This window comes from Spermophilus citellus (genome assembly GCF_964194105.1).
Source record: "Spermophilus citellus genome assembly, chromosome: 13".
In the NCBI taxonomy this organism is placed as follows: Eukaryota; Metazoa; Chordata; class Mammalia; order Rodentia; family Sciuridae; genus Spermophilus; species Spermophilus citellus.
Genome location: NC_138193.1, coordinates 54,067,382 through 54,078,105, shown reverse-complemented (window position 1 = coordinate 54,078,105; position 10,724 = coordinate 54,067,382). Strand labels below are relative to the sequence as shown.

The 10,724-nt window shown below is 48.4% G+C and overlaps 1 protein-coding gene across 1 annotated transcript; it reads right to left on the bottom strand.

The window, feature by feature from the left end:
* Positions 1-8,233: 8,233 nt before the first annotated feature.
* LOC308632675 (putative N-acetyltransferase CML1) lies at positions 8,234-8,960 on the bottom strand (the record flags this gene model as incomplete). Its single annotated transcript, XM_081264957.1, has 1 exon — positions 8,234-8,960. Exon 1 carries the CDS (start codon positions 8,915-8,917, stop codon positions 8,234-8,236), a length of 684 nt encoding a protein of 227 aa, XP_081121083.1. The 5' UTR covers positions 8,918-8,960.
* Positions 8,961-10,724: the final 1,764 nt, after the last annotated feature.

Here is a 10,724-nt window from a genome sequence, read left to right as displayed (position 1 = left end):
CAGAATCCAGAGCAGGGATCATTGGAATCATATGTGCAAGAGTCCTATTGGAATCTTGAGCACAGTCCTATTGGAATCATATGTGCAAGAGCAATGAGCTTTATTGTTTATACCAGGGGATAGCAGACACCTGATGGGAATAGCAGGGGAAGGTTGGAGGAGGGGAACAACTGTGTGGATAGTTGAGGTTTTAGAGAAGCACTAAGGAGATAGACCCGAAGGTGGGGTTAGGCTGTCTTAAAGAGTTGCAGCTGGCCATCAATGCCAGAAGCACTTAGAATGGCATTGAGGGGTCAGAGTTTAGATGACTAAACTGATGTGGTCAGCAGGAATGTGGTCAGCCAAATGTCAGGGGTTGATTGTTACTACTGAAGCATGTATCAGTTCCTGTCTGATACATAAGGAAACAGGCCACAGGCAGAAGGGAGATCACACATTAAATGAAATTAGGAATACCTGATATCTTCCAAACCTTCCCAAAAAAAGATCAGCCTGTCTTCCGGAAGCCCATACCAGTAGTCTGAAAAACAACTTCATTGTAGTGCTGAATGAGACAAACCAGAGGAAAGTCCTGACAAGGGCTTTTGCGATCCCCTTTCTGTGGTGTTCCACGGCCACTGAGAGGTGAAGAACCGCAACTGCTTCTTACCTAAGTGGTGGTCTGCTACTGGAGGAGCCTCCACTATGTCCACCATCTGCCCCTCAGACTCAGCCACCTATCGGGAGCCATACTTACTCATGGAGGATTTGGTGATGTCAGCCAGGTCTGTGCACCAACACAGGGCTACGTGAGACTTCCAGAGGTATATAGCAAGGAGCCACAGGGACATGAGGAGGATAAAGGTAGACAAGATGATCAGGAACAAGAAGCCAGCAACCAGGAGTAGGGGCACCCCAAGTAAAAGCAGGAGGATTTGGGGCAGCATCAGTATGTAGCGGGAGGTGACAGGGATGTGGTCAGCCAACCCACTGTAGAACAAAGGCAGGACACTTCTGTTGTCACTCTCCGGGTATTTGCAAATATGATAAGGAGCCATGGGGAGACTTCTGTATCTGCAATATCAAGGTCCAGGAGAGGCAGCTAAACCTGCCCTCACACCTTCCTGGCAACCCTGGAAAAGAAACAGGAAGCCACGTGAGTGTCCCCAGGGCACCAGGCCTCCCAGGAATCATGGAGTCCCAGGAATCATGAAGCTAGACCAGAGCTAGCTTCATGAAAGAAGGTTCGATTCATGAGTAATTGCTAGGGAGTTTTAATTTAAAGAGACAAGACTCTTATTACCTTTACTACCAGCTCCAGGACGGCTTCTCCTAGCTCCCGCCTCCAGCCACCTAATGCGGTAGCGAGGTTTACAGAACAGACTAGCGAGAGAGAGAGAGAGAGAGAGAGAGAGAGAGAGAGAGAGAGAGAGAGAGAGAGAGAACACGCCAGGGAGTGGGCTTTTATTGGGGAACAAAAAATTCCAGGGAAAATCCCATCCAATGAAGGTTAAAGGGGTCAGCATCCCAAGGTCAGGGGCGACAATTGGGTGGCTAGGCATGCCTCTGCACGGACAAGCCCTTGGACCTGGAAAAGGGTGGGGAATAGCTCTGACACAGCTGTGTTTAAGCGCCTCTCACCCAGCCAGGGAGGTAACTCAAATCACCTGCGAGGATGGCCTCCCACAATGGAGATCCTGCCAAGGGTGTGCCTCATGATACCTGATTGGAACCTTGTGTTTTCCCTCTCTAGCTGTAGGGCATTAGATATGTCCCTAAAGCTCTCTGAGCCTGTTGTCTCCATCAACAGAACGGGGAAAACAATACTGCCTTCTAGGGTTATTCTGAGGATTCAGTGGAATATCTTAAATAAAGCTGCCATGTATCCAGTCCCTTCCCCTCCACCGTCATTGCCTCATTATGAGCTCTTTGAACTCTTGGTACATGAGGATGTCTTCCTGTGACAGTGAAACTGCATTCTCCCTGCCCTTTGGACATTCTCCAGGATCCATATTGAAGGAATCCTGTATTTCTAAGTATAATACAAAGCCTCCTGACTGATTGTAAAGGTTTGGGCTGCTGAAAAAGAACAGGACTGAGCACCTGAAAGAGCCTGGCCTTCAGATCCTGTCCTAGGGTTGGTTCAAGGCCCAGCAGAGAGCCCTGACCTTGACCCATGTTCTCTCACCTGCTACCACAGAGACACGAGAGTCCAGGGCAGACTCAGTCCTCAGACTGTGTCTGGCATTCTGGAGACAATGTCTAGCACCACCCCTACTTCTGGAAATAGGCCTAGATACCCATCCTATTGGTTGGATTCTGGACATGGTTAATTATAAACTCCAAGATGATGGATCTGGGTTTTGATGTAGAAGGTGGTCCAAGTCCATTCACTTTTGTTAGCCATAATTAAAAGATCAACTGGGGAAGAAGGATCTGGAATGGCTGAGTGTGCTGCCCCTTGTGGGACACCTACCACACACTGTCTATTTGCTAAGCCACAGCATCTCTCATCCAGTGCATTAACCCTCTTAGAGGTCAACTATGTTCCCTACTCTGGATTCTGTGCCTCTCACCTGGGCACACTCGGGACAGGCAACAGTGCACGTCCCCTGGCTCAGCAACAAGGTACTTCACAGCTGGGCTTCTCCCTGCACATGTTTTCCTCATCCAGGTAAAATCCACCCTTGGCAGTTCCCACACTCACCTCCCTGGCCCCTCCTCTTCTTCCTTCCTTCATTCAGCAAAGCTCCTGCTACAGCTGCTGCTCTACAGGTGTCCCTGCAAAGCAGACAGCAGTACTGACCACATTCAGCTGACAGGCTCCTGGCCATGGGCACATACTGTGGTGTTTGCTCAGGGCTGGAGTCAGCAGACTTCCTGCATATTTTAGCTCAGGATGTACCTCTCTAAGACATGCAAGTGCAAATCCAAAGCATAAACTCCTTTCTCCATGCAACTTTCTCTCCTCTATGGAAGGGAAACATCTGAACTAAGAACAAACAGTGCCATGTGCCTTAACCTTGCAGACCACACACATCCCAGGCATTCTCCTCCCATGGCTTCCTGAGCAGGATGACAATAGAAGCCAGTCTTGGTTAGTGGTATTTCACTCATGTTTATTGTGGGCAGGGGCCAAAGGGGACACAGGATGAGCAGAGATGTGGCTACTGTGGGCTCTTACATTGAAGACATACCTCAAGAGCATGGGTTCTGGGGGACATCTGTGGCCTCACAGCTGTGACAGGGACTGGGAGGTGGAGGCAGATGGGTGGTCTGTGGGAAAGAGGATAATGCAGGTTCTCAAGGAAGAATCTTGGGTCATAGCCCAAAGCAAGTGGGTCTGCACAGACTAAGACTGGAGGTTCTCAAACTGAGGGTACAGAGGTGAGGTCCTGAGGCAAAACAAAGGCAAAGCTCTGAGGGAGACATAGAGACCTGCCTGCCAAGGAGAAAGTGGCTGAGGGCCACAGGGACCTGGGCATGCAGGCCCACACACAGGTGATGCAGCATGAACTCTACTTCAGAAGGATCCAGGAATATGTATGCTTTTAGCTTGGGAGCAAAATGATCCATCCACATGTGCCTTGTGTGTGTGCTGGAGTATGTTTCTCTTGGGTTATATGTGGAGAATATATCCAGAGAGGTAGAAATAGTAGCATCTTCCCCCCAAGAATCAAGTGCATCCTCTGAGATAGAAACAGGCCCCCAGGTACAGGCATGCAATTTGCTCACAAAATCCCATAGCCTTTGATTTTGACTAGTGTGAACTAAATCCAGCATGCCAATATTGCCAAGTCCAGAGCCCTGGCTTGGAACTGAGTCTGGCCAAGGAGAGGTGCTTGTTTCTAAGTTGCTGAAGGCCTTGCTTTGCCCACTACCCTCCATTTGTGTGGCTTGAATGGGGAGGTTTGGTTGGTGTTAACTAAGGAGCCATCTGGGCCCAAAGAGGCCCAGGAGACATAGTGATAGCTTATACCACATTGATGTGAACAAGACAGTGAGACCTGGGCCACTTGGAGGTACATTTGGGGGAGAGAGGCACAGAAATGGCAGGACACGGAATGATTCAAATTGAGATAAATAGGAGGAAGGGTTGATAAATGACCACCAGGATTATAGCAAGAGTGTCTAAGAGGACACTAGGCAGTAGGCAGACATAGAAAATGATCAGTAGTTGCCTGTGGGTGTTGCCTGCCACATCCACATGGAAAAGTAGATGCTGAGGGTGTCAGCTGGGACCAAGGGCCCCCAAAGGAAGCTGTTGATTTTCCAGATATTTGACTTGTGGTCAGAACTTGAGGTGAACAATTTCCATGGGGACAGTGAGTGCATGGCTCCTGATTAGACTCTTTTCAATATCTTTTAAACACTTAGACTTTAAGTATATGCTAAGCCAAAGTTTAAGACTCAGAAGAGCAGAGAAGAAGTTTCCAGGGTGCACTGAATGCTTCTAGTGAGAGTCTGTGATATCAACCAGTCAGAAACCTAAGTCAAAGTGGAAGACAAGAGGATTAGGGACTGTCCATGTTCCCAGTCTCCCCATATGCATGGTCATTTACAGTTGGCAGCTTAGATTATGACAACAGCATCCACAGTAAGATGTGGGGGTCATTAACCTGTGAAAATCAGTTCCTCTTCTGATCAGTGTAGAATGTAGGGAGTGTTCAATTTGCCATTGTTAGCATTTTTAGTTTCCCAGTTCAGAGACATTAAGCACATTCACATTCTGTGTAAAGAGAACAGATTGCAGTGTTTGTCCTTCTTTGATCCTTTCAGTCCAACCCTGAGCTTCAGTGCTCTGGGTGGGAGGTTACAGCCAAAATCCAAGGGACCCCCCGCCACCGAATTATAGGATTGGGAGCTTCCCAAGGCCCCCAAAGTGGCACAAACAGCATGTCTGCTCAGACCTTGGCTGACCTTGCTTCCCTGGTGCCATATGTATACATTTTTTTTCTCAACTAGTTTATGAAGACAGGGAGATGACAGGTACAGTTTTGGAGTGAAGGCGGGGCATATTAGCAGTGTGGGCATTCCCAAGTGGGCATTTGCTGCAGGTCATGTCAGCGTGAATCAATAAGGGGCATGTGTGTGGCCTAGATACAAACTGTTATGATCAAGATCTTGCTTGTGGCAGTTGAGTGGCTGTCAATGAAGCCTATGTAAGGGAACAGGGCAAGGGAACAACCCAGCCCTGGGAGTTATCTAGTATAACACTCACTTCCTCCGAATCTTTTTTTTTTAAGTGTTTTTAGTAGATTATAGTTACACATAATAGTGGGGTTCATTTTTTAAAATATTCTTATTTATGGATGTGTACATACCTTTACTTTATTTATTTTCTTTTTATGGTACTAAGGATCCAACCCAGAGACAAATTTAGAGTCTAACTACTAAGTTTCATGTTCAAAATCCCTTCTTCCCTTGCAATGGCCTTTCCAGGAATTCCTATTTGGAGTTGCAATATTTGTCCCACAGGTAGGCTGTAATGTGTATTCTTTGGGTTCCCCACAACCAGATTGGCTGTAAAGCTAGGGCTGCCTATGGATGGAAGTATGGATTTTGGAGTCAAACAGACCAGGGTTCAAATCCTAGTTCCACATCTAGTCTGTCTTCACCTCTCTGACTCCTTTGCCTAACATGAGAATCTGGGGTCAAAGTGTCAGCACCCACTAATACTAGGCACAACAGCCACTCTCTCCCTAAGAAAACCCCTTAACATCATTGCTCCCTCTAACTGTTATCTGCTCCTTGAGAGTCTTCACTCATCCAAACTCTTTTACTATTTTGGATGAAGTCTAATAAAATTAAGCCATGTAAGAGTGTAAAAGTTTCCAAGATTTGTTAACATTCATGATTTTCTACCACCACCATCTTTATCAAATTCCAAAACATTCCCATGAGTCCACGAGGGTCCTTATGCTCCAGCAGCCATTGCTTCCCATCGTGCCTTCTCCATAATGCTAGCCACACCCTGAGCTGACTGCACAACCTCTTTTGGATTTGCACATTTCTCTCTGACCTTGTGGCACTATTTCCTGCTTATCTTGTAGAGTGCCCCAAATGAGGCTCTGCTCTATCTCCCTATTCCCCTCAGCCCACTCCTGACCAAGAAAAGCCTCTCCAATGCACAAACACTGGTTCTGAGGACGTGAGGGGACTTTTGTCCACTCTTGTTTTCAACAGGCATCCAGGGAACGGGGAAGCTGGTTTGGGGATGCCACCTTTAGGAGCAAGGAGGGCCAGAATGCAAACAGGTAAAGAACTTCCTACCTGGTCAGAATTACCTTTCCAAGACAATCAACCCTGTCCATTGCCTGAAAGCAGCGATACTGAGCAAACAGAGGTATGGGTGTGTGAAGGGTTAAGAATGTTCCAGGCCAAGGGAACATAGCTCAAAGACCTCTAGCAGAATGAGAGCTTCCTTTTGGAGTTAAATAGAGCAGTTGGCTGTTTGGGAACTGAGGTCAGAGGCAGGCAAAGAGGAAGGCAAGCTGACTCTAGGCTCTGAGTCTCTCAGTCCCTAGGGAAGCCTCCACATTGTTGGGACGGCCTTCCCCAGTACCCTGGACTCCTCCATCTCCTTATCATCACAGGACTTCAATCCCGGCACCTTTCTTGGCCTCCTGTCCCTCTGGCCTTTAAGCCCCAGCAGGGTGTGACCATCTCTGCCTGGGATGAGTCCAGAGTTTCCCTGCTATTGAAAGAACTTTCAAAGCACAGGGACCACTGAGGACCTCTTCTTTTGTTTCCCAGTCCTCTGCCACTGGGAACTGCTCTTTAAGGCATTGAACCTCGTTGGTCAAGGAGAGCTGATGGCACCAGAGCAGGGAGAGCCTGCAGGGCCTCCTCCCTGTCACACAGGGCCTGCCTTGTGGGACCACTTTAAGTGAGAATGTGAGAATACAGCTCAGGAGACAAGAGACACCTGATGTGAATGGCAGGATGACAAAAGTGGGGAGGGTCAGAAGAACAGGTGCATACATTGTTGATTTCCTAAAAGCACAAATGAGACAGCCTCAAGGAACGGGATGGGCCAGTCAAGGTTACTAGGTTTGGTTATCAAGGCCAAGGGCAGGAGAAAACTGTGACAGGAGGTTGAGGCCTTTGGTCCTAGACAACTTTTCTCTCAGGTTTGGACAAAGCCCATGAGCGTGGTTAAGGGTTTCTGTGTAGGTAAAGTGAGTGTAGGCCAAGGCTGAATCCCAAAACTGGACATATAGCCCAGGTGTCCCCTCAATGCTGAAGTAGAAACTAAGGTGAGAAAGACCCCCTAACACTGCCTAAGGGGCTGAAGTTTATGGATCAGTATCACGTGGACTCTCTGGTCAGGAGCTCTGCCTCTTGGTGATGGAGACCAAGTATGTGGCTCCAGGACCCCACGTACATGCCAGAGTCACAGGTCAAGCAGCTGGGAAAAGGTGACAGTCCTGCGAACATCAGCACTGACTCATGTCCCACCTCTCCCATCTACAGGAGGGAATCTTTCCTGAGGCTCAAACCTGGAGTTTGTGAAATCCTGGGACAGAGTCTGGGACCAGGCTGAGTGCTAATCCAGGATAATTTTGGCACACCCACCTGTCCACGTCCTCCTCCAGGACCCACAAGAGGGCTCCACCCACAACCTCCTCTCAGTGAGCCTAGCCCATGGGTATGGGCCCTGGCAGCACCAGGAGGACTGCACCATACCCAGATCTCCCCATGGAACATCCCCCTCCATCCAGAGCCACCTTCCCACCCCTCTTCAGGGACAGGGCACTACAGTGAGTACATTGCTGCCCAATTCTTCCCATAGAGCCACTTCGTGCCCCTCTGCTCTGGACTCTGAAGCTCCTCCATTTCTGAGCCAGCTCCATTTCTCCCCAGAGTCTAGATGTTTCCACAACCAATACCTGTGTGGAAATGGAGAAGTCTTTGTTCCTTTCCCATTTTTCATTTGCTGCTCTTCAGTGACTTTGAACCCTGCCTGAACTGGCCTGCTGGGACAAGATGACATACATGTCGTGGGCACTGCAGTCAATTCAGGATATCTCCACAGGTATCCTGAGACCCAGAGAGCTGCTCAGCACAGACCAGGAACAACAACTGGCCCACAGACTTATAAGCAATGTGTGTGCGCAGTATTGTTTGGCTTTTTATTAATACAGCATTACTATGGTGCTAGACACCTGAATCACAGTCACCTAGAAGCACTGAATGGAATAGAAGCTACAGAATTGTCAATCAGATCCTGACTGATACACAAGACAATAGCTCACAGGCTTCCCTCCTGCGCAGATGGGAAGAAGTATGTTAAATGAATTGTATAAATGCCCAGTAGTCTAAAGACCTTGTCAAAGAAGTACTCTCCTGTCTTCTGGAAGCCCATGCGCAGGTAGAGGGTCAGAGCAGCCTCCTGTACAGTGGTAGTATCAAGGACAACCTCACTGTAGCCCTGAGCCCTCGCAAACTGGAGGACTGTCATGACCAGGGCTTTCCCTAGTCCTTCACCTCGGTGCTCCAAGGCCACAGAGAGGTGAAGCAGCTGCAGTTGCTTCCTCCCTGGGTGGGCATCCTTCACTGGCAGAGCACCCACTATGCCTGCCACCTGGCCCCCAGACTCAGCCACCCAGAAGCAGGAATCACGGGCCCTCAGGTAGGATTTGGTGATGTCAGCAAGGTCTGTCTGCAAACACTCGACTACGTACTGCCTCCAAGGGTGTCTGGCCAGCATCCATAGGAAAACAAGGAGGGTGACATCGGATACAAGAGCCAGGAGCCAAGAGCCAGAGGCCAGGAGTAGGGTGACAGGCACCCCAAGTAAGAGCAGGAATGTTTGTGGCAACTTCAGCATGTGGCGAACGGTGGCAGGGACATGCTCGACCATCCCTTTGGAAAACAAGTCCAGGACCCTTTTGTGGTCAATCTCCTGGTATTTGCGGATATGATGAGTTGCCATGGGGAGAATTCTTGTGTCTGAAGTTTCCACAAGTAACAGATAAACCTTCACGCACGCCTTCCCTTCAGCCCTGGAAGAGAGAGCAGAATCCATGTGGGTATCTCTGGTCTCCATAGATCTTAGGAGACAGCTCAAGTGTGTGTCTTTACCTTGGCCCAAAAAGAAGCAGGCCACCACCACTGGGAGGAGTTGTAGGATCAGAAACACCTGCTTGGAACCCAGCCTTCTATGGTTGTTTTGAAATTTAATAGAATGACTTATATAAAGTACTGATAGAGAGCTGGGGTTGTGGCTCAGCCATACAGAACTGGTCTAGCACATGTAAGACCCTGGGTTCAATCCCCAGCATCACAAAAATAAATGAATACCATAAAATTGGGTCCACGTATAACTAAAAAATATTTTTTAAAAAAAGCCCTGATATATACAGTCCTCACCACCCCTCTGTGTGAGTCAGTTTTTCATTTTGTAACCAAAATACCTGACAACAACTAGATAAGGAAAGATTTATTTTGGCTTACGGTTTTAAGCTTCAGTCCTTTGTCAGCTGGCTCCAGGGAGAAACATCAAGGTAGAAGTTCATGGCAGAGGAATGCTGATGAATTCAAAGCAGTAGGGAAACTGATAGAGGGTCAGGAAGAGAGACAGGGACCGAAGATTGGCCTGGGCGATTAAAACCCCTTCCCGCCACGCCCCCAGTGACCTACTTCCTCCATCTAGGACCCACCTCCCAGTAGTCCATTCAGCTATCAATGGAGCCTTTGGGGGTGAGGGTTTTGGTGGATAGTGAAATTTAAATCTGAAATGTTCCCCAAAAGCTCATGTGTGGAAAGCATAGTCCCCAGTACAGCAAGGTTTGCAGTAGGACTTTAGGTTCATGAGGTCTCTGAACTTATCAGTGGACTAAACCATTAATAGCTGAACGAACTTCTGGGAGGTGGGACCTAGTAATAGGAAGTAGGTCACTGAGGGCGTGCCCTAGAGGGGTTTGCCTTTATTCCACCCCTTGGAGTTTAGCATCCAGCTGCCTGGAGCTTAGCACCTTACCTCTGTCATGACCTTTCACCATCTTATTGATAACTTAGAACCAGATGACCACTCTCTGGACCATCTGAAAACATGAGCCAAAATAACTCTTATCTACTCTAAATTGTTCTTGTCAGATATTTTAGTCATAGCAAAAAATTCTGACTTCACAGCCTCCAACCTCATTACAATATTATGGGATCTCTGAATTTATGGGTACTCGTACATGACACCTCATGAAATCAGAACTCTTCTCCCCAGGACTTTGAGCCCCCATCAAGGTCCAGCTTCAGTGAAGGCTACTTTCTCTAGTGCTAAGTATTAGTTGGCAGGAAGGCAAAAGGCCAAGCACACAGGACAGTGTACTTTCAGATCCCTAAAATATTGTGGGACTCCATTCAACACTGAGTCCTTCAACCATGCACCTGTCTACTCCCTGGTTTTCCCAAAGCTGAGAGTGTTCAGGGAAGTGTCAGTCCTCAGCTGGCATTCAAGAGAGACTGCCCAGGATCTGCCCACTTTTGGGTAGCCAATATGGGTGGCCACCTCATTGTCAGATTCATGAGTTTCATAATCAAAAATCCCAAGGGCAAGGTGCTGGGCCGTGACCAAGCAGGGAGCCCAAGTCCATGCACCTTCACGAAGACTGGGAAACAAACTTGTGGGGTGGGTGTCAGCAGGATCTGGACCATCCCCTGGCTCCTATCCTAGGACGCTTGGCACCTCAGGTCGCAGCATCTCTCACAAAGCCACCCAGGGCTCTCTGGGGTCCACCCCAGTG